The sequence below is a fragment of the Stegastes partitus genome, unplaced genomic scaffold, assembly GCF_000690725.1.
Source record: "Stegastes partitus isolate 25-593 unplaced genomic scaffold, Stegastes_partitus-1.0.2 Scaffold179, whole genome shotgun sequence".
Classification (NCBI taxonomy): domain Eukaryota; kingdom Metazoa; phylum Chordata; class Actinopteri; family Pomacentridae; genus Stegastes; species Stegastes partitus.
The window spans coordinates 445,899-470,641 of NW_007577910.1; the positions used below are offsets into that span (position 1 = coordinate 445,899).

The window sequence follows — 24,743 nt, forward strand, 5'->3', positions numbered from 1 at the left end:
CACTTTTTAATGGACACCCTGCAGCCAATCAGAATCGAGTATTCACCCAGACCATGGTATAAATATAAATAAAGACCATGTTACATGGCACAGCACAGCTCTAAGGAAGGCTAAAGGACGTTTAAATGTGAAAATTCTGTATGAAGTGCAGAGTTCGTTCATGGTAGTTGTACTGATGGAACTAGGGCTTTGGAAATTATGCTGAATGAATCCTGGAGATGAAATTCCACTCTCAAACATCATCTGGAAGACAAGAGCAGCCAGACAGCACGCTCAGCTCTCTACACAGTCAGTAAAAGCTAATTCTGTTAGCAAAAATGTCTGTTCCAGGCAGCTAATTTTGGGAAGTTTCCTTCTAGTCAGACTGAAAACTAAAAAAAAAAAAAAAAACAAGAAAAATAGACTTTGGAAAGCTGCGGGAAGCTAATGTCTATTGTCCACAGCTAAATTCTGTTACCAAATAGAGCAACAGTAGTCACATTAATGGGAAATACCCCAGAACCATTCTTTAAGCAGCTAAAACCAGTCTCCTATTTAAGTTGTTTCAGTGGTCTCTCTTACGGAAGTAAAAGGCTTTGATCACCACTTAAGCATTTAGAGTTATTTCAAGTACAGCCCTCTTACGCTAAATATATTGGTGCCATTTAACATCACCTTAATTAGGCAAACCAGATCATCCCAGGACTCTACAGTTTTTGCTTAAAGTACACAAACTGCCCCAGTACATCGCATCTTGTCTGAATACAGTCACATAAATGTACAGCCCCACTATAATTTATTCACTTCTTTTCACCTCCATGAAACTATACGTACCAAGTATGTGGCTAATTCTATTCTTTTCATTAACTGTCATTTTTACTATCACACAGTTACAGTTTGAGCAACACAGCCTACACTAAAACAGTGTCTAAGAGCAAAACAGGAACATGCGGAAACAACAAGTAAAATCATATCTCAGAATGACTTGCAGCGACGGTGGAATCACTATGGATGAAAAACATGCAGGGATGGACCAGATCAAAACAACTGTTACATGACTTGAATATGAATTACTATATGAGAAGCCAATGGACAGCATACACACACTTGTTAGCACACTCCGACAGCTATGTATCCCTTCCTCATGCACACCCTTGCAAGAAGAGCAATATTGATGTGGGCGGACACACAGAAACATCAACACAACAACAGACGGTTTGGTAAGTCAACAAGGCATCGTCAGAGATGAGAAGAGTTAGAGGCGGAGGAGCTGATGTATTAACTCAGTGTTTGTCTTTCCATAGTTGCACACCACCCCACAATCCACACTTAATGAATTATTACTTTGCTAATTCAACTGAAAGACTTGCTGTCAGTTGCTTTTATGTCAGTGCAGCGTGAAGTGAAATCAACAAGCCACAAAGTGTGATTCCAGGGTGGGAAAGTTTAGTACAGGGATGGTTCAACAATTCCAAAACAACTATGAAGTACGAATGGTATCACTTTGATTTATAGTGGGAGAAATTCAAAATGCAGCATTTCATTTCCCAATGTCTTTGATGAGAGGACATGTCTTCAAGTATGCTGAACCAACCCTTAAGTTAGTCAGAGGATGGAATAAACAAACAAATGTGTTTGATGGAGTCAGTTCACTAGTTTATTTACAGCACTACTGGCAAAGGCAGTGTAGGAGAGTGAGCAAGAAACTGATCACTGGTCAGCACAATGAGACAAACTCAGTGCTACAGAAGAAATGAGAAGTGGACAGAAAAAAATATTCAGCTGAAATGGGGTTGTTCAGGTCTTTTCTGCAAAGAATTCTTTGCCTCACCACATCAAGCTACTCTAATATTACTGCATTTAAGGAGTAGACTAAACAGTAAACATGGCTACATAATCAAAGAAATTTAACTGTTCATTTTTCTTTTCCTATGATTTGTGGCATTATAATTGTCAAGTTACCTCTACTTCCATGTTGTCCTGACTTTATGTTGCAGAGAAAAATGTGAGTAAAAGTGTGACAGGAGTAAATAACACCCAGAAACTGTTTCGGGTTTAGAGGATTAAAGATCTCCTTAAATCGCTGCACACTTTTCATTTTTAACTCATCCCTTTTCTGCTGGACTGAAGGGAGCTGTAATGAAGTTCTTATGTAAGCCATGTTTTTTGGTGTGAAAATTATCTTTATTTACCCCAAATTTATAGCAAATGAGTCATATTTAAGATATTCAAGGCCTGAACATCTTAGTGCAACAGTTCAATTTAGACATCTAACTTAAGTCTGACTATTTGCTAGATCTGAGCCATATTCAAATTATCTTTGTGAAGTTGGCACTAGGTGTGTCACCAGATTTGGCTACCTTTTATCACAGCAACTGTGCTCAGTTGTCTCAGAATGAATATGGATGCGTATGGATATCCCAATTTGTTTCAACACTGTCCACTCTGCTCATTTGTTCTCGTAGCCCGAACAGCGTGTCAGCCATTTTGGCTCGACTGCACTGTACCTCATGTCGCCCAGCCTCCTGGTAATGGCCGTGCCTACTGTGGTGAGAGCTGCGCTCGTCTTCTGTCCTGCCTGGGAAAGAGTCTCCTGAGTCTTCTTGTATCTGCAGAGAGGAGGGTGATGAGAGGAGGGAGGCGGGAAGGATGAAGAGAAAGGAGAGTGGTGGGAGCCAGAGAATGGAGAAAGAACAATGGAGAGAAGGAATGCGGGCAAGACAGATGGTTGGAGGGGAATGAAAAGATGTGGGACAGCCAAAAAAAAAAAAAACACAAGTGGAAGAGAAAGAAAGACATGAGGACAGGAGGGGGAAAGAGGACGGAGGTGGATGGATAGAGGAATGAAAACACAAAAGAAATAAACAAAATGAGTGTACAGAGTTAAGAAAAGCAAGGCAGATGAATGGGTGAGGGGAGTTAAAAAAAAAAAAAAAGAGAGAGAGCGATATTAGACCAAATCACTTGACTGCAATGAACAGAGATACAAAAACTAACATTGTTAAGTTACTGCTACATTCCACAGCTAAAGCACAGTATTCACCACTGCAATGGTTAGTATTCTCTCAGAAACACAGCTAGGACATTACAGGAACTGAGGCCTCTGGTGTATTGAAAGAAGCAGTCGTTAGCCCCGTGGTTCCCTGTTCAAATGATGTATTTAATTGTCTGATGGCAATAGAATCTACAGTGTTGAAGATGAGCAAAGAAATGTCAGCAGGTCTTTCCACTGAAAATACCCTTAAGTACGGAAGCACAAAGATGAATCTTACCTGCCAATAATACTATGTACAACCTCAGCCCAGGGCTTAGGATCTGATTATCTGTTTATTTAATGACTGTTGTGAACCAAAGAAAATCTTGACTGAAATTGTACTTACTCAACCAATTGATTTTTTTAAAAACAAAAACAAAACAATCTTGCTGTATTTTGAGAAATCATATGAATATGGGCAAGTGCGTGGTGGTCTGCTCCTAGTCTGTGTTATAATTCCATAATAATGATTAAAAAAAAAAACTGGTAAAAATGCTGCTGGCTTGCTCTGACTCTCTTGTTGCAAAGTATTTAATATGCTGCAAATACTAACTTTATACAGTGATGTTGAATTCATTTAGGCTAACAAGATGAGCAGGTAGAGCACACGCGTGATTTCAGTTCACTGCGATTTTCTTTGGTTGACTACAGCTATCATGTGAGCCAAGCATGTCTAACAGCAGTACGCCTGTTGTCAAAGAAGAGGACAAGTGGCAATAACTATTTAAAGGGGAACCACAGCATACACTTTAAGTCTTTCCTGAAAGACATGCATGGTGTTGTCAGCTGGACAGACACTGTATGAGGCAGGCGGTACTGTTGGTGTCAGAAAGGAAACTGTTGAACACATTCACCTAAGTTTGATGTCAGACAGGTTTGTGGGATGCAAACACTGTTATCAGGCCCAAGAAACACTTGATATGAAGAATACTGAAACCTTTATGAGAGCAACAATGTTATCTCCTTCCAGAAGTAATAACGTTTAAATAAATGGCTCCAAACAGTACTTTTGAAAATATATCACCTGACCAACATCTGATAAACCGAGTCTTACATTCATGCAAATTATAGAGACTTGTCTTCGATAACAGGCCAGGGACACTTTCTGAGTGAATGAAACAGCAATGTGTCTAAAATATAATAATCTACCTTACCTTGAGCCATAAACAAACTAAATAAAGCAACTCCAAAGAGTGAATTTACTGTTTCACAAGAGCAGTCTGACTAATGCAGCAGCTGCTTTGTGTACCAGACTGGGTGTGGTGGGCTGCAGCCAAATACTTCTTAAGATAAAACTCAGGAAACTCACCATGTCAGTATTTAGACCTCAAATGTAGAGGTCTCAAGATGAAGTTAGCATGCGCGTTGCAGACAACTACATTCATGTTTTTCAGTGCCCAGTCTGAGCATGTAAAATTGACTAATAGTTTTCTCCTGAACAGTAAAGATCAAGACAGGAAATAAGTTGTGTTGCTTGTTTTCATTCAAGCGTCAGTACATTCCTGGTGTCTGCAGCCTGATAAGTTTCATGTTTACTGTTGTCTGGTATAGATACTTCTTACTGCAAGCAGTACACCCAAGCATTTCATACTTAAAAACCAGAGACTTTCCTGCATAGAGGTATTTTTACTCGCCTTTAAAGAGGCTTTAGGCAGCACCAAAGGAAAATCACCAGCGCCAAAAGCAAAATCGCAACTTTTGTTTATCAAATGATCAGATATAACAAGAAAATGTCTAGATTTCTGTCAGGTAACACCAATGCACAGTCATAATCCAAAGGCTCATCCAGAACCAGGAAAAAAAATGCTGTTTTCAGGCTGGAAATATTCAAGAGATTATAATTTTTTCAAAAAGACGTATACTACAAGTTCAATACTACACCAAGAAAAACCGGGGAAACAGCTAGCCTGGCTCTCTCCAGTCTTTTTGCAAAGCAAGGCTAACTGCCTCCCAAGCCCACCTCCATAGTGACTGCACAGAGTGGTGTCTATCTTCTAATCTAAACACAAAAAAAAGACACAAAATGTTGATTTGTTCCTTTAACCCTCCGAACCCCAAAACCCACCAGCAAATTTGAAAGGCATCTATTTTATTATCAATGGCATTTTATTTTTTTTAGTTTGTCTCTACTTCTAGCCATTGTTGTGCCATCTCTGCAGAGATGGAACACCTTATATTGCCATGAAAAATTTGACTGCATTGAGTAAAAATGTCCAGAAAAAAGGCCAAAAAAAGGCCCCCCAAAAAAGCCCAGTAACTGCTTGGAGTTCTGAGGGTTAAGAAAGGCTGGGAAGTTGGCTTGTAAACAGGAATTCACCAGAGTGCCTGGAGTAAATAAGCTCAAAATATCCTGTCACGTCACAGTACACCTCCGAGTATGTGCACAAATGCATAAACACATAAAGAACTTTGTACATAATCACCCAGCAGAAAGAAACACAACTTCTCTAGCTGCTTGTATGCACACAAATCAGACACGTCATGGGTAGAAGCCAACATTATGACCATCTGAATCACACAGCAGCAGACGGTTTACAGAGGCTGATCGAATACAATTTTGGAGATAAGTTGCTGTGGCTGACTACCAACGTACACAACCGTGTCCATCAACACAGCTGAGCTCTGCCGCTGCTATAAACTTCTCACAGTTGCACAAGTTTATACTGTAAAAATTGAAAGATCCAAACATTAAAACCGTGAATCATCCATCAAAAGATACATGCCAACAGCTAGACCTTCACAGGCATTGATTTGTTTTCACTCATTTATGGACCCTCACTTTTACTTGTGCATTACAGATCACTTTTTAAGACAAAGTATCCAGTTATTGTTTTGAAATGCAGCATTATTGGATTCTAGGCAGGGCTCCAGACAGCAATTATTTTTGAAAATTGTGCTGATTGATTGTATAACGAAATGCACCAGTGCGACTTGCAAATATGTCCTATGTTTTTGTTTTTTCCGCATATCATTGCGACACTAGGAGGAAGTAAGAATAGAGTGTGTGAGTGAGATAGAGGGCGATTAAGCTTTGACTGTACTCCCTTTTTGGTGCGCAAATGGACAGCTGTAGACACAATGGAGTGTAGTTTCTGCTACTACACAATTTTCTCAAGTTTTGTTACTTGGAGAATGTAATCCATACATGTCTGCATCTATGCATTTCTTTTAAATGCACTACTGCCCTTGCAGTGTAGTTGCTGTGCAGATAAAAAAAAAAAATTGGGCAACACACAGAGGTCCAAAAAGGGCTTGGCATGAACTCTCTTGAACTTGGACAGACATGCGGACCCCAGTAGATGTGGAAAGTACAACACTGACTTTGAGAGTGGAGAGCTGACGTTCTCATAACTATGCTAGATGCAGACAATTCTGTGTGGGATGTTATTCTATATGTGTCCAGTCTGTAAAAACGTTCTCATTTGGTCCTTTGATTACAACGAAGGACCAAATGAGAACTTTATATCCTTTTTTTTTTTTTTGCGGCTGAGATACTGCAATGAAAGACAGTCATATATTGTGTGCACATCTCTCAGTGTAGCCCAACATTTGCTAAGAAAACAAGTTTGCCGACACAACCGCGAGCCTCAAATAGGGAATGCTCGCAAAGCACAACAGCAGCAAGAAGCATAAACTCACTATGCAGCGATAAATGCACTCAGTAAACTGCAGTTTCTTTACCTGAACAATTTTTTTTCTCCTAAAACACTGCTTCACTTCGTAGCATTTTACTTCAAAACAAAAACTGTACATTGCTTTTATTACCAAAACATTATCACTAACAAAGACAACATGAAAAAAATCTTAATGTTGCTTTGCATGATCATTTAAATGGTTCTCCTAAATTTTGTCTTGGTGTTCTAAAAATGTTTGACACTAGCATCAGCGCTACCAGTGGAAAAGTGAGTCTGGAGCCCTGCAGGGATGTCTTTATTAAAATAATCAGACCAGATAAACCAGAGAAGAGCTGAATCAAGATTGTAACTCAACTCAAAAAAACAACTATGGAAAAAAATGGTATAACATAAGACCAAAGCAACAAAAGCTTGCAGCAAATACAACGTTTTTGACATGTTAGTCCTGAAGCAGTGAGTACAGCATAAAAAAAAAAAACAAATGGCAAAACTGTCACAGTGTTAGAATGTGGCATTCCTGTGGCTGGTCACCAGGTAAATGTCTGCACCAAATCCACCCATCTGATTCCCAACAGGTCAAACAAACAGATGCTTGAAAGTACTTGGTCCTAACAGGGCTTACATTAAACAATAAGAGAAGCCTACAGTCTGTCTGTGACATTTTCTGACAGCTGGTAAGTAAACTTTAGTGGAAGATATAAAAATTAAGAAAGACTGACTTGCAAACTGAGCAAAATATGGCTGTAAACTAAATGTTTTTTGTTTTTATCCTATTGTATTTATATCATTATATTATTTTCTGCTGCATATGATTTTAAATGCTGCAGTAAACTAAAAAATATTTTAGTTTTTGACTTGTATTGCCAATAAAATTTTAGAAATGAATGAATTTTCCATTTGTTCAAACAACTTTCTTCTAGAAAACAAAGACTAAAATGGTAATTAAAAATTTAAAAGGTTGCTAATAGTTTATAACATATAATATAGCTTGTGACTGATTGTTTAACTTTCCTTGTATAATTTGTAATTAATTTGTCAGCCATCTCCACATTGCTTCTCTTGAAAGGCATACAATGAAGTCAGAAAAATAATTTGCCCTAAGGATAATGATTTTGACTGATATTCTTTAAATGTTAAAAATGGCTAAATTTACTTTAAAAACTGAAATAATTAGATGCATAAAGTCTGTGACCCCTAAGACAAAGTGCAAAATCCCTCCTGAATTCAGCCTCTAACACAAGTGGAAAAAAAAAAAAAGAAAAAAGAAAAAAAAAAGGAAAGAAAAAATCCAAACGAACTGCAACACCCTCACCATCACAGAAGCAAATGAAAAACAGAAGAAAACCCAGGGGCAGTAAGAACAAAACAAGCGCAAAAACTCCCCCAAAAAGAAAAGCAAACGTAAAGAAACCTTAGCTCATCTACAAAAAACAAAACAAGAACACAAAAGAGAAAGGGGTCAACTCACGCTTCAGAGCGGGTAATGTCATCCAAAGTGGCTGAGGCAGACAGATATCTGAAGACACAACAGCAGGATAATGACACAGGGGAAGAGACACACACTCACAATACAGCAGAGTCACAGTTCAGACTACAGACTGGTCATTTCCAACCTCCATACTCATTTATACACACCATTAATAACAGGAAACTAATTCACATAAACTAGAGATTTGTCACAATTTTTAAAAAATGGCATGCTTATCTAAACTGTAGAGTAGCCATGGTGGTTAATGAAATGAAAACCCCAAACTATTAATTGCATAATTAATTTCCAGCTGCCTAAATTTGAATATTTTCAGGTTTCTTTCCTCCTCTGTGACAGTAAAGTGCATATCTCTGAGTTGTGGACAAGATAAAACATTTGATCAACATTTTTCACCATCATCTTATATTATATGGCTCAAAAACCTTATTGATTTATCAACAAAGAAATTAATTATTTATGCAGCACTTCAGTGTGAAAAAAATGCTGTTGGTTCACCTCAACAGGAAGCTGTGAGGGCAAACAAACACAGCCGCACGCTATTAGTGGAAAAGCTGAAAAATTGTATGCTTTAGTGGGTAAACAGTCCCATTGTAACTCTCAAACATGTTACTTGATCAAACTCCAAATAATACACACACACACACACTCCTGGCTGTACTATATCTAGAGTAGCAGAGGTGATGTGTTCGTGCTGTTAAACAATGGCAGAGTAAATAAAAAAGTAACACAATACAAGAATGACAGGACACTTTGATCCCTTCGCGTTTGAACGCCGGTGGTCATAGTGCTCCGGATCCTGACCTCGCTGATATCTATCCCGGCGCAGAAAGGCTGAAATATTTGTATATTAAAGGGACTGTCGATAACAGCTATGTATATGTAGGAAGCTACCCTACTGAAACTGCCGAGTCACAGAGCATCAATCATGTTCCAGAGATCTAAAACAGCAACAATCAGCTGGCAAAAACATACAAATCATGCCAAATGCATACCTTTGAGGCCTAAAAGCAGGCAAGACGACACACACACATCACAATCACGTTCCTCTTTGATTGCAGCTTAAGTAACATCATAAACATTTGCTCATCACAATATTGTCTAATACCTGGTTAAGTTCACACATATAGCCAACATTCATTACTTACAGTCTTCTAAACGATTGCAACTGGAGCAGTCGCCCTTTGCTGGTGGAGGTTGCGCCAATCTTTTAAACACAATTTAAGGCCCGAATGTTTGTTTGGGATTAACAAACTATGTAGAAAAAAGTGAGATTCATAAAAACTCAGATTTGATCAATTGATTGGCTGATAAATGATGTATTGTAAATGCCGAAGTAGGAAATTTTACTAATACTACTTGCTGCATTTAAGATGCAAAAAACAACAAGAAAAAAAAAGTCAAGAAAAAAAATGACCTTGCCTGTAGTCAAAGTACTTTTTTTTTTTTTTTTTTAAATAGGTCTCATTCAATTGCATATATTTTTCCAGTGCAACAGAAACAGAAGACAGTTCTCCTCCAGACAAGGCCAGCCTCTATATCCTTCCGTAAATTAGCACAATGCAGCTTACTGTATGGCACAGTGACTTCATACAGCCGAGCCCTGTTATACTACACTGTCCCTTCACTGCCGCTGCATTCTCTTCACTGCACAATTATCTGAACAGAAACAGTGGTTTTGTCTCCTTTACACATGTTTGTGCGTGCATAGGGATTTATTTTCAGCAAGAAGCACAGTTCAATCAGTGGATCCTGGAAATTTTGCTTAACCGTGCAGAAAGAACAACCAGTGAGCGGTAGTAGCTAAAAATACTGAGAGAACATCATCTTTGGGTGAAATGCATACACACAAATACACACATTTACTATCTGGGAATCCGATTAAACCTTTTTCCTACTACTGAGGCCGCATCTCTCTTGATATATAAAAATATGCACAAATGTGGCACTATAAGGCACAATATGAGATATTGTTTTATATAGCACAGCATGGGCTATTTATTTAGCAAAGCAGTTAAGAGTTGTTTGTACAGTCTGCGTGAGATAAGCAAGTAGATAAAACACTGAATTATTGATTTCATTAGTGTTTCTGTGATGAAATATAAAGCCCCTGATGAATTATAAGAACTGCACTGTAGGAAGGTTGTGAATGTAACTTGTCACATTATATTCTAAGTCACAAAGATATTATTGAACATATCAAGTGAGTACAATCACAAATGACTAATCAGGGTTCCAGACTGAGAACAATATGTTGCATATAGGACCTTTTTTTGACAGTGTGTGAGTTAAAATTTCTTGTGGTTGCATTTGTGCGAGTGCAGGATGATCATTAGCCTGATTTGGTGCCTCTCCAACTGGCACGAGTATCTACGGCATTACCTATTATGTTTGAAAATAGTATTTGTTTTCTGGCTCAAAAAGTCTTCTCCCTGCCCGACATGTGAAAAAATCCATTTTGCTGTTGCCATGTTATAATAATGAACTGGATTCTAGCTGATTTTCCTTTTAAAAAATCCTGTGCTGGTTCTAAAACACTGGAACCACCAGTGCTACCAATGAAAAAGTAAGTCTGGAGTCCTGCTGATGGGACCCCAGAGGGTTCATTTCTTCTCTTATGTTTTGCCAAAACTTTAGTCACTCTTTCTGGTATGCTAATTAGGAACTCTAAATTGGGCTGAAAACTGCGTTCCAACAGGTAACGGACTCTCTCTACCCGCTCTGGTTTTCATGGCAACCGGCTGAGAGTTTTTGTGCCTCAAACATATTCATAATTCATAAACCACTTATTTCTTTGTTTTGTCCAGTTCAGCTCTCGGTGCACTTCATAATCCCCCCCCTTTCTCTCCCTTTGTGGACATCACGTGTCATGTGACTAAGCAAAACACTGTCTCTTTCTCTCCCCTTCCTCCCGCCATCTCTCTCTCTCTCTCACATTCCTTTCCTCTCCTCCAACTTGTTTCTGCAGCAGCAAGTTTGAGCCGCCCGTCTAGTCGCCAGGCATAATGAGGGCGCTGTGCTTGGCACTGTTTGCGCGCAGGCCCACACCGAGAGAAATGTGCCTGCTTGTATTTGTGTTCCTGCATTTCCAGTCAAACATATGTAATAGCCCACAACTATTCCAGCTTCACGGGCGAACAAACAGCTGAAAACCATGACTGACAGTGTTCAGAAATGCATCAGCCGACACTTCTGTGTGAGAAGGTATAACAAACGCTGCAAACAAATGCCAGCGCACCTGCCTGCTGCCTTTTGTGACCGTGTGTTAAAGTCAAGCACAGAGTCAGCAGCGTCACCCTATCAGGTTAGGCTAACGATCTGAGTGAGCTTGCCAATCCAGTTCATTTCAGGAGCAGCCACATGAAAAATTCCATTAGCTTCAGACCTCACGACAGCAGAAGCAGCAGTCTGGTCGAAACAGGCTGAAAACACACTGATTACATTTTTTTTTGCCAACTACAGAGTTTCTTCTGAAGACACAGCATTATCTTTAAAGTCATCACCCCATGCCAACTGCTGGGGACTGCATTCAAAAGGTTTTGAAACACACTGCATAATTAATTGCCCTTTATTTATTTCTATCTCTGTTTATCAAAGTAACTTGTTTTGCTGGCTTTGTAGACTTGGTGACTTAAGAAAGTGCAAAAACCCTACTCAAAAATCTACTACTAATGTAGAGCAAGGATCCTCAGTGCAAAGCTCTCACAGCATTTTCTCCACATGAGAGATAAAGTAGTCAGTTGGCGGTGTTGGCTCATAAAAAATGGCCATGGCCGGATTATTGAAGGGGCCTAATGGGCACAGGCTCTGCGGCCAGAGACTCCTCTCTTTGTAAAGAGTTCAGTCAAAAACAGAAATGTCCAGATTTCTTTTTTTTTTTGGCTCCTGGTCCTTAGAGGAGGGCTGAACAATTCAGTGAAAATATCCATTTGTGATTTTTCTGACATATATTGCATTTTCATTTGTGATACGTAGATTTATTGATTTATTTTTACAGTAAAGCTTTCGTTCAATTCAGTTCAGTTTTGTTGCGCATCCGTCAACTTGAACCTAAAATATTTACATAATACTGAAGCTCTGCTTTACTTCAGGGCTAATATTTCCAGCATGGTTCTGGCTCAGCGGAGACCTTTTTGTGTGCCAAATATAAAATATTCTTGGGTTTTATCCGTTTGCTGCTAGTGGGTGTATATGCAGTCACCTTGGGTCACTTCTGATTGATGAGCATCATTACTACAGAAGACGTAATGCATAAATTGACACAACACAATGAACTCTCAGTCAGATGCTCTGCATCACGTATATTACAAATTGCAGCAATTGCAATTTTCTAATTGCATTGTTTTAAATTTCTTGATTTTGATTTGAACATCACCAGTGCTGTAGCACAAAGTAAGAGCATGCAGGATTGTTGATTGATTGAAACCAGCAAAAGCAAACTAGATTTTGAAAGCATATAAGCAAAAAAGAAAAAAATCACTCCCTCTTCATGTAAGTATTTGCTTAATTCATTGGTGGGATCTCGCATCAGCTAAACACTGTTCGTCATATCCTTACATCATTTGTGCATTTCCATTGTTGCCACTTGATTGTACTGAGCCAATCACCCCTCAGGCTGAAATCATTATGTAATGGGCGACCATTACCACTGTGTGGTTTAATGGTGTTGGATTCGACACATAAATGGTCAATTTGTGCAATACAACTAAACAAACACAACAGCATTAGACAGTAATTCCTTGATGATTGGCACCATCTTGCCAAAACAACAGAAGAGTATTCTGGTTCATTTCTACCTTGCATCTTTCACATTAATGTGGCTATTTTTGTCATGCTTTTTTTTTTTTTTTTTTTACTTTTCAGCTCGTTTCTGGAGATTCAAGGAAACAGTGATCGGTATGAGCTCTCTGGATTAACAAAATGTCAATTCTAAATTAGATTAGATTAGACAGAACTTTATTGATCCCTGTGACTAATTTCTGCTTTTACTTTCAGTCAAACACAAGCATTTAAAATGATACATGTAAAAATCAGCTTTTTTTTCTCCTTTGGAACGTTGCAGGGACCTTATGCTAATTACCCAGTTTAACACAGTTCACAAGCTGTTCACAAGCGACCCCTAATCTCCTCAGATCTCTACAGCAGACATCAAGAAGGCAAAATCACAACAGCCACATTAATGAGAAATACACCAGGTTGAAATACATCTGAACTCTCTTTAAAAAGAAGCCACTTTTTGACACAACTGTAATACAGCAAAGACTCAACAATTAATTTTAAACCTTTGTCTGTATAAAATAAAACTCATGAGAAACATGGTTGTCTCTTTCTATGTAACAGAATTGGTGACAAATGCAGAGGGGAAGTGCCTGAAAAAGCTTTAAAAAAAAAAAAAAAATTGGAATAACATTCATTTGGAGAGGAAGCAAAGAGAAGGACATGTGTCATCACTTCTGGAGGAAGAGAGGACATCTGACCTCTGGGAGAGGAAGTAAAAAACGGATACTGACAATATGAACAAGATGGGGAAAAAAAATGAAGGAGAAAGAAAACTAACAAAAAAAGTATAGAAAAAAAGATAATGGCATATAAGAGGAGGGGAAATGAGAGATTTGTATTTTTAATTTTGACTTCCAAAAATGTTGCCAAGTCTCAAACAGACTGAACCTTCTTAACCTATATCACCACCTTAAAAAATAAAATAAAAAATCAGATAATCAAACACTGAAGGATGAGGCCACAGTGGACAAACACAAATTCAGAAGAGTCAGTTATGTAACTGAGGCTGTCGAGGTTACGACTGAGATATGCACCAAATCCCACTTCAGTGCTACAAGTCTAGCCACATATGCAACAGAATCCGGACAGCAGCAGGAGTATTGATCAAGAATCCTCATACTCAGAAAGACTCTAACTTTAAAGACACTAGCAGCCAAACAAATCAACCACCTCTCAAATTTTATCGCCAATGCACTTATCTGAATGAGTTTCTTTGCAGCATCTGATTCAACATGAGCAAAAAAATCAGACTACAGGTAAATGTTTGTCCTCCTGCCAGACAAGACAAAGTTAAACACTGACAGTTGAAATGTTCTCAAACATAGTTAGAAGGTGAGAACAGAGAGGGATCGAGAATGAGTAAAAGTTAGAGCGTGAGAGAGCAAACATCGCCAGTGAGCGAGCAGCAAACAGTAGGTGGACTCACAGATCCGAACTGGTAAGTTTCTCATTCCACTCGCCCAGTTTCTTAGTGGTTCTCACATAGCTAGAAACACAGACATGAGGATACGTAGAGTTTTAGCGAGGACTCAAAGCAGGCTGGCTTCAAGAGGAGGCCAAGGTTAGAAAATCCCAAAAGAATCTCTGAAGAGAGGTTATATCATTAGTAAAGGTCAAAGTAAGGACTACATGTACACGAAGTCACAGTGGGATTGTTTTCTAAGTGTGTGTTCTCTGAGGGAAGAGTTAGCATCTCATCTTCTGCACAGCGAAACAAGTACAAATCAAGTTTACACAACAGCACCGCAAAATTATTCAGGGCTGACTTCAGGGGAGAACCTACTCCCGGATCAGTACTGAAAGAACTGCTGTGCAATGTCTTTTGGCTAAAATCAAGAGATGACAAGCGCCATTTTTTTTCTGTCCTCTCAATATCCTCGTCAGGTAGCAGCCTTCTCCTCTCTAACATCGCCATCAAAAACATAGTATTTTACCATAAAGGCTAAAATAACAAGGTGGCGCAGATGGTTAGCATCATTGCCTCGCAGCAAGAAGGTCACTGGTTTGCGTCCTGGTGAGGACACCTGGGATCTTTCTGCATGGATTTTGCATGTTCTCCCCGTGCAGTGTGGGTTCTCTCCGGGTTCTCCGGCTTCCTCCCACACAGTCCAAAAACATGTTGAGGTTAATTGGTGATTCTAAATTGTCTGTAGGTGTGAATGTGAGTGTGCTTGGTTGTCTGTCTCTATGTTTAGCCCTGCAGTATACTCGTGACCTGTCCAGGGTGTCTCCTGCCTTCACTCTAAGTCAGCTGGGATAGGCGACCTGAGTGAGGATTGAACGGTGTATAGATAATGTATGGATAATGGATAATGAATAAAATAACACTTCTACTTCCTACATGCTCATGGCACTAGAGTTACATCCAGTTACTACTTTTTGTTGTTGTTCTGGTGCACACAGTCACAGTGCAGTTGAAGCTATTGGATCAGACACCGCAATGGAAACAGAGATTGAAAAGTGGGGTGCGCCAGTCGCTCAACTGGTTGAGCAAGGTGCCCCATGAACAAGGGCTATTAGTCCCCATCGCATGATCTGCTGCATGTCGGTCCCCCTCCTTTCTCCCGACCGTTCCTGTCTCTCCTTGACTGTACTTAGAAAAGAAGAAAAAGGCAAAAATGCCCCAAAACATACAAAACCCCAAAAATGGCAAAAAGGGCTGACTACAGGGCCGTTCCTGGAAATGTTTGTGCTACTTTGCATGTTCCTGCAGTGGGATGATGCCGAAGGATTCATCAAGGACGACACACTGGTGCTCTAAATGGAGCAATCTCTTCTCTCCTTTGCCTTGCAGAAAGAATATTTGTGTCCTCCAGCTACAACAGCAGCCACGACATAAAAATTACAAATGCATAAATTAATGCACAAATTTCATGCTGATAACATGTTTATAAGCTGGATCTTTTACAGCATTTTATACTCAGAATATTTAAGATACTGGAGCATATGAGGTAAAGTTGACTGGAAATGTTGCAGGTCAAGACCTGTATTCTGATAAATGCTGGGTCCAGCTATTCTTGTAATTTCCAGGGTAATATTTTGTATATTACATAGTGATATTTTAACTATGATATCAAATAGTCAATTTACCTTATGAATGGGCTTTAGGAGCTGCATACCATTACTCAAGATTTCATTTAAAATAGCATCGATGTCTGCGATATATAGTATATGTTGACAAATATTCCTTAAATATGAAGGGAGTTTGTTTGCCAGAGTCAGCATTATTGAAGGGTCGGAAAAACCTGTTTAATCTACCTTTATATTCAGTGAAGTACATATTAAGAGTATAAGACCATCAAATGAAATATGCTGCATACTTGTTTCCCACATTGGGAAAATAAAAAAGATAGCTTCATTCATTAATCCCTGCAGACAGATACATGATGTTATCTTCAAAATGAAACACAGCTATGATCTCCTTTTACTGGAAAATTAAATTAAAAGTTGCAGCAGAGGAGTTTGTTCAATGCTCATTAGGATTCTCCAAACCACTTTGCCGTCTTGCTGAGGTTAATAATTGCGGCTGATCATTTAATCGTGTGTAATTAGATTTTAGAATTTCTTAGACTAAAATCAACTGGAAAAAACACGATGGTGTTACGCTTATTTTTAAACAGAACAGCTGCTATTTGATACAAGTTTTACCCCAAGCTGAAAGCTGACAATTATTTGTTACCAAACTGCAACAGGCCTGATTAAAAAAAAAGAAAGCTTGAAGTCAGTAGCTTTTCATAATATGATTATTTAATCTGATAACAGCACCTTTACCTCTGCTGAAAGAGCCTGCTTTTGTTCATCCTGCATAATACTGTATAAACCTGAGCAAAATATAGCCTAAAGACTTCAGAAGCCTCGATGTGCCACACGATGAGTCATTTTGTGACTAACTCTGATAACGCTGTTACTATCAGAGAATGTCTGCAGGGAGTGCTGATTCATCTTAATGAACTTTTTGAATATTGTAAAAAAATAAATAAATAAATAAAAATCTATGAAGGTTTTCTGCCCATATCATCAGCTATAAAGATGTAGATGCTGCTGAACTGCACTGTAAAACTAAGGTACCTTGTTGTTTTGACCAATATAAAATAACACTTCTAGCCTTTAACAGCTCCAGCTTTGACTGGCTCAGATTGTGGGCTGTAGTGTCTAGAAAGACTTATCAATTAGTTGGTTGTTGTGCTCCCATCCAATCAAATTCTCATTGGTCAATTGTTATTAGGAGAAAAGCGCTACATCAGCAGCCTTACAGGGATAATCTATCATTTTTGGGGGAGGGAGCAACAAACTACCTGCAAACACCCCTGTGTTTTCACAACACTAAATTAATCTAACCTTTTTTAACATTTCCTGAACGTTTCCTCTGTATCAGCTCCAAAGTAACTGACGCCAAGTCAAAGAGGCTGTTGGTGGTGGCAGCATTTTGTTCAAACGGATGGCCAAAATGTCCAATCTAAACTTTGCAAACAGCAGTTTGTATATCACAGCTGAATAAGCAACATGGCAGATCATCTAAAAACAGCAGGATAACTTCTATGCTTTATATTCCTCAATAGCTTTTGCGCCAGAATCACCAGCTGATATATTTCTGTTTACAGAGAACATATGAATATGGGCAGGTGCATAGTGGTCTGCTTCAAATCTGTTGCTAATAACCAGGTTAAAATTGTGTAATTCGCCAAAACCACTAACTTTTCATGTTGATTTAGAATGAATTTAGCATAATGAGGCCAGTAGGTAGAATGTACTCAGTGCACTGTGGTCTATTTAGTTCATCTGAAGTTATTGTACAAACTTTCTTCCCCTGTGACCAATCAACTGGTTTAAGAGCAGTAGCAGTACTCCTGTTGTTCAGACATTCAGGCCATAGAAAACTACGGTTGCACCCCCTAAAAAGGTCAAATATATCAAGCAAAAACCCTTTTCTGGCTGGTCACATAGCTGCAAGTTAAAACAATTCTACTGTTAACTTTGCTAGAAGTACCATTAAAGGCTGTGCTGTGTTTTGGCAAGCCTTCAGATTTAATTAAAAAAAAGACATTTCTTAGAAAGTATTTCATCTTCTCATCAGATCCAGAGGCAACATTCTGAGACAAAGCAGCACTGTTTTCAGTCAGAACAGACTGTAAAATGTATAGGAACAGTCGCTGTCAAATGATAACAAAATAATGATTTTATCTTAGCTAGTGCTGCCAACTAGATGTGCAAAGCCAAGCGTAGAACTTCTAGTGTGACAAAACATAACTTTATGAGCATTCATTTTGTCTAAGTTGAACTTTTTAGACCACTGCAAGGGTAGACAAGAAAAGTCCAACAACTCTCCTAAGACAGCATCACATCTGAAGGAACAATTAAGAGTAAATTTCTGTTGATCAAAAACTGTGATTGAACTATCCAGTTTGACTAATACATACGCATTGGAGGTTTGTACGTCTTGCCAGCTCTTGGTGAGGTTCTGTCTGAGTTCGATGAGTGGGCTGAGGCCGAGTTTCCTTTTCAGCTCTGTGGCATGTCTCTCTTTGGCTGACAAAACCTGACGCAGGGTGTTGATCTCCTCCTCCACCTGAAACATATCGCAAAGAGTTTTTTTGTTTTCATATCAGATGCTCCGTTAAACTTGAGCTCTTTTCTTTTCAAGATTCCCAAAAGTGAAATCTCACTAATAAATGAGGTATGTGTGTGTCCTTCCTACATTTTTTTTTTCAACAACAGTTAATCTGATCTTCTTCACATTTGGCAGGTGTATTATCACAAAACAAAAAAGTGGTTTGTACACTGTGCACAGTGTTGATGGCAGACCCCAGCAGCATCAATGCAGTAGAGAAAACACACAGGAGCTATTTCTAGAAGACACATCGTCAGGGAAGGTCAGACCACCACAAGTATTGTCTGCTGATTAATAGGGAAAGCTTTTTTAGTATCTTTGGTCCTTGCAGCTGCTAAACACACTCATAAACGTCAAAACTTAAAAACAACAACAACAACAACAACAACAACAACAAAATGAACAATTTGACTTTGGAGGACAACTAATTGTTTAGATTAAAATCGGTGAAACAATCCATAGATTCATCGATAGAAAAATAATCTAGTGGCAGCATTTATGTAAACACCTGGGGATTTTGAAGCGTGGGCCTTACCTTGGTGAGCTCAGTGCGGAGCTCCTCAGCCTCCTCCTCCGTCAGGCCCGGGGGAAGAGGGTTGGCCGAGTTCCCCACTGCTCCCTCCACCGGCACATCTGACAGGCTGTCTGAACGATCGACTCCAAGGCCCTTGTTAGGAGAGTTCAGGTTGATATCTGGGATGGGAGGTGAAAAAAGGGGAGAGACAAGAAGATGTTATTGAGAGAGGGAAATAGAGAGGCAGCAGAAGGGTAAACAAACACACACCAAAGTGTTAAAAGCCAAGAGTGGTTTAGTGAGATGATCTCTCTCAGTATCTATTTCACACAAACACCAAGGCCAGGAAGAGGCTCGCAGGAGAAATCCAACAGGAAGCGAAAGTGGCAATTAGCAGAGTAACTTGAGATCCTTCTGTCCAACAGCCATTAAACCTCTCACTTTGAAAACAGAAGCTCTGGGGCAAACAGGACCACAAGTAATGAATATGAACAAAAGAAGTTAAAAAAAAAAAAAAAGCTATTTAAAAATATAACAATACACTGGAAACTAAATGATCTATTCTTTAACCGTTGCAAACCTTAATTTATCCAGAGAGAGTTGACTGCACAAAATTTCCCGTTCAAACACATAAAAATCTGCAACCCTCAGCATTTCTATGACAATGAGGTTATGTAGTATCCGTCACTTGAGGACAGCAGCATCGTTTTGGCAGCTTGGCACAGTCAGAGGTGGCTTGGAGGACAACAGAACTCAAGAAGGGATAGAGAAAAAAAAAACTGAAGCCACTACTTGAAACTGTGAGTACAAATATAGTTTGTGTGGTAATGTTCACGACAATATGTGATCAGTGGAAGAACTGCTTATTGAGACTAAACGCAAACCTTACATTGCTTCAAATACACCCACTTCCAAGCCAGTGAACCAGCAACGGTTTTCATAAAAGGGGCTCCAGTGATTCGTGGAACAGAATTATTTCAGCTCACTTTTAACTTCTTATACTGAAATTTGACATTTTTTAAACATGAAAGAAGATTGTGTAACACTGACTTTGAATAACCCATTTTCAATGAAGACCAAGACCAAAATTTCTTCTATACAGGAGAAACCATGACCATGTCTGCACAACGGATTGTTGAGCAGGGCAAACACGTGATGGTGTTGCAGCAGACCGAGGCTTAAAACTATTTGCAGGTAGTGCCGGAGACGCTCTGCGATCCAGAGTTTTCCCAATAACATCCATACACAAGCTGGCGTGAGATGTGGCGGCTCCACCCTCAAGGTATATTGATTTAGTCAAGACTGATTCAAATCCGCCCACAGAAGGAACAGCAGCAAGGTTAAAAAGAGACAACGCATAAGAACAGAAAACAGGAGGATGGAAAACGTAACTTCTTCCAATGGTTTACAAGAAAAATGCCATTACAAATATTCTTTGATAAGTTTGGCTGTCGAATTTTTTAAATGTAATTTCACCCTCAGTTTTCAGCTCAAGTGATTGCCTTTGTGTCAGTTCAAACTCTGCTACTTAGTTGCACACAGGGGTCATACTTTGCTTTCATTTCGCTCGTTTACTAGTGTTGTAACTAGTTTGCAAACTGGGACATGTGCTGTATGTGATCACAACCACACCCTTCACTCAAAGCCCAACCTTGCTGTGGCATTATATTCTGGCTTATATATTTTAAGGCTGATAAAGACGCATTAATTGATCTTCTAGGAGGACCTTGTATAATGGTTAAATGTTTGTACAAAATGACAGCTCTACAAAAAAGGTACTTTGATTCTGACTCACACCAAACCTGGCATTTACTGAAGTGTCTCTTCTCTTAACTGTGTGCTGCTGATTATGCACATCAAAATAAAACCAAACATTATGGATCCAAAAAAAAGAGCATCTGTTGTTGTTATTCGCTTAGGATGTTGTTTTGCTTTATAAGACAAAGACTGTGTCATATAGGAACGCTTCAGTCACTAAAGGTCCCTGGCTCAGTCAACCGTCCTACTCTCAGGTTTCAAAGCATCATTTAGAAAACAGCATCAGGGTGTAATGAGACAGACATGTCCTAGTTCACTCAGGTTTGCTAAGACAGACAAATGTAGGCAACCTTAATCACATCCTAAAAGCCCTCATTGTGAGGCACAGGCAGCCTGATACAAAACGGCATATCTATCATGGTCACTAACAATTATAAATGATGGGATAAAGATCAGGCAGAGTCATTCAAGGCATTTGCAGCAAGAATAGCCTGGAGGAACAGAAAGTAAAACTAAAATTGTTATATGTAACTAGACATTTCTGCTGCTAATGGTTATTCTAACATTGTCACAAAGCTTCAATCCTCCCTTTTATTGCTTTAAATCTGCACCACAGACAAACTATAGAATTCCTGATAAGTGTCTTACCCAAGTAATCACAGATATTGCTGACCTACACAATAGTTCAAATGCTGTGTAAGAGCATCAACAAAGCACCTTCTGTTGTCACATTATGATAAGGTTCTGACTTTTAGGGTTTGTTATTTACAGCAACAGAAGTGTGTCTATGATAAATTTATAGATTTAGTTATTTTATCTAAACACTTTCTCAACTGAATTTTAGGCAAAACTCCTACGTTACAATAGAACTTTAATAAGAAAAAAGAAAGCCAAAGTGGTCACTCACAGTTTAGTCTACTATTCTATTTTTCTAAACACCTAAAGTATCAACTGTCCATCTGACAATAGCAAACAAATGTCACATAGTGATAAAGCAGAAACAACAGCATCTGTCTGGTGCATTTTTTTCCTTTTTAACCGCCAAGATATGAGATATCACAAACAGTTCACTGGTCAGTTTAGTATAGACGTAAAGATCTTTAAGTCATTTTTGTTATCCAATCAGGCTTTTAAGTAGTGTTTTATAACTTTAGTGTTTAGAATTATTTTCTTTGTATCATTATATTGTATTTATATAACATTTTGTGATAACATTTATTGGAATATGATCAATTTATTTTGTGCATTATTTCTTTTTTTTTTTTTTACAACCTTTGTTTTTTTCCATCTTAACTAGCTATCAAATATTTTATCTTATTCCATTAATTTGGTGTGAATTAGCAATTAAATCTATTTTGGCCCTCCTATGTTTCGTCAGTTACTTGTAAAGCATGTTGCACTGCATCTGATTTGGTTGTAAAGTGCTTTAAAGTAAGTTTGGCTGTGATCTACTGACAATGACAATGCTGAAGCAACAGCTGGCATGCTAGCATGTTGTCATCCATGCTCAGTTAGTCAGCAAATCAGAATTCTGTTACTGATTAAAATGAGATTACTATTTACTAGACTGAAAAGTGCATTCAGGTAAATAAAAGACTAAACTGGGGTTGCATTTAGGGCAGGGGTGGAGCTAATGTGTGGCCACATCCAACACAGACTGAAGTCTGTCCACCCCACACAAGCAATACTGAAGCCTTTTCGAGAGGCTATACACATACTTCTAGGACTAGACTTCTATCCAATAACTATACATATAGATAGATAGATCGATAGATAGATAGGTAGATAGATAGATAAATAGTTTTTGCAAAATCACTTCTTTACGGCCATTGTTCCCCACTCAACCACATACAACCAAGTAGTTCTGATCAAACGGAAAAGGTTTACACAGATTTGTAGCAATTCAAAGATTACATACCATTGTCAATGAAAAGTGTTAAGGCAGCTAATTTAGGTTTAGGGTTTAGGATTTAGTTAAAACTCTTGTACAGACTTTTTCATTCTATAAAAGCTGTGAAAACAGTTGACACAAGCTACCAAACAATGTAATATTGATGCAGAACCTGCAGTTAATAGATAGAAACAAAAGCAGGCTGTTATCCTTTGTAATCTAAATTATTTAAGTCATCCAATGAGCTTTGCAAACAACTCAAAATGCCTTACTTTACCAAAAGCTTCCAGATTTGTAATCAACTGAGTGAATGGCTTATTATACTGCATTTGAGTTCTTGTTTGCTTCTCCATGGAATACAGTGATTTACTGGGTAAATAAACAAGGGACACATTGTGCTGCTTCGACGTGAGCGCTGGTCTGGACACCCGTATAAAGACCGAGTAGCTCCGCCACTGGTTTTAAGGAAACCACCAAAACAAACTGCGAGCACCTGTTTCAGCCAACACTGGTCTTTTTGTTTCGAAGCACTAGGCTCGTATCGTCTAGTTTTGGAAAGGGCTGTCCCCTTCTCAGCCGAGATTAATGTCAGACGTATCAGAGGAGAGTGAGTTAGGAAGCTGCTAACATCAGTAACACGATCCACCTCCTTCACTTGCTGCCTGTCATTTTGCAACGGGCCTGTCCTGTCCTCGCGGCAACACTTTCTCTTTTTATTTTATTTATAAGCTCTTAACTTGCTAAACATACACACAAACACCACTGCAAAAGAACAAAAGAATTGATTAACTTATCAAAGCCTGATTATTTAAAACCACACGCTGTCTGCTCAGCAAACTGTTTACGCGTTTCAGACACTAGGCTAAGCTACGCGCTAGCCTGCTATGCTAACAGGTACCTTGGCTGGCGGGGTCCATGGCGTCGGATTCACAGAGCTGGAACTCCTTTTTTATTAAAAAGTTAAACTCGACTGGTGTGAAATGTGGACAGCAGACTGACACGGGTCGCTTTCCACTCGGTGTGAAGAAACCTTCCTGGCTACAGCAACTGCTCCCACTCAGAGAAAGTCGTCGATAGGAACAGCCAGCTCAGCTTTAACCGCCGCGTCAAGTAACCGGCAGTAAGACAGGAACTTCCGGAGACGACCTTCAGAGTAAAATACCTAATTTACACACCTATATGACATACAATTCAAATTTACCGGAATACCTTAAGGAGAGTACCCTTCTGTATAATTTCTCATATAAATTTACCAAGTTTAAATTAAAAGCTTTACACCTTGAAATATGATTTATTATACAACTACACCAGACTAGGGCTGCTGGGTGGCGCAGTTGGTAGCACTGTTGCCTCGCAGCAAGAAGGTTGCCGTCCGCGTCCCGGTGGGGACCTCCTCTGCGTGGAGGTTGCATGTTCTCCCCGTGCAGTGTGGGTTCTCTCCGGGTTCTCCGGCTTCCTCCCACAAGTTCAAAAACATGTTGAGGTTAATTGGTGATTCTAAATTGTCCGTAGGTGTGAATGTGAGTGTGCTTGGTTATCTGTCTCTTAGTGGAGCCCTGTGATAGACTGGTGACCTGTCCAGGGTGTCTCCTGCCTTCACCCTAAGTCAGCTGGGATAGGCTCCAGCCCCCCCGTGACCCCAGTGAGGATTAAGCGGTGTATAGATAATGGATGGATAGATGGACGATACAATATAATGTATAATCGAAATTTACCACACTAATTTAAATAGTAAGGTTTAGATCCTTCAATATTATATATAGCACAGACCTATCTGACTAATACCAGGCGGCTGTTGCTCAGGTTGTAGAGCGTTGTCCTCCAATTGTAAGGTTGACAGTTCGATCCCCCACGCCTCGAATTGTCCTTGATAGTGCAGTCCATTTACCTGCTGTTTGACTCCCACCACCCACTGGAACACAAGCTGGGAGTAATAAGAACCTTACAACACTGGGCCCAGAATGTGCCTCCCAGGACACCTGGAAAGGAGGAGGAACAAAAGCATATCAAGACAGCACTCAAAACCTGTGGCTACCCAAGCTGGTCTTTCATCAAATCC

General features: G+C 39.2%; 1 protein-coding gene across 2 annotated transcripts in view; it reads right to left on the reverse strand.

The window, feature by feature from the left end:
* Positions 1–23,810, reverse strand: part of tpd52l2b (tpd52 like 2b) — a 28,132-nt gene extending 4,322 nt beyond the window's left edge. The window contains exons 1-5 of one of the 2 annotated variants that reach the window (XM_008280012.1): positions 23,583–23,810; positions 19,057–19,214; positions 18,331–18,479; positions 8,117–8,164; positions 2,487–2,588 (exon numbers count right to left, since the gene is read on the reverse strand). In XM_008280012.1, the coding sequence (XP_008278234.1) occupies positions 2,487–2,588; positions 8,117–8,164; positions 18,331–18,479; positions 19,057–19,214; positions 23,583–23,601 (476 nt within the window). In that variant the 5' untranslated portion in view covers positions 23,602–23,810. The remainder of the gene's footprint in view (positions 1–2,486; positions 2,589–8,116; positions 8,165–18,330; positions 18,480–19,056; positions 19,215–23,582) is intronic. The other variant, XM_008280013.1, reaches the window with a different exon arrangement.
* Between the last annotated feature and the right edge of the window lie 933 nt (positions 23,811–24,743).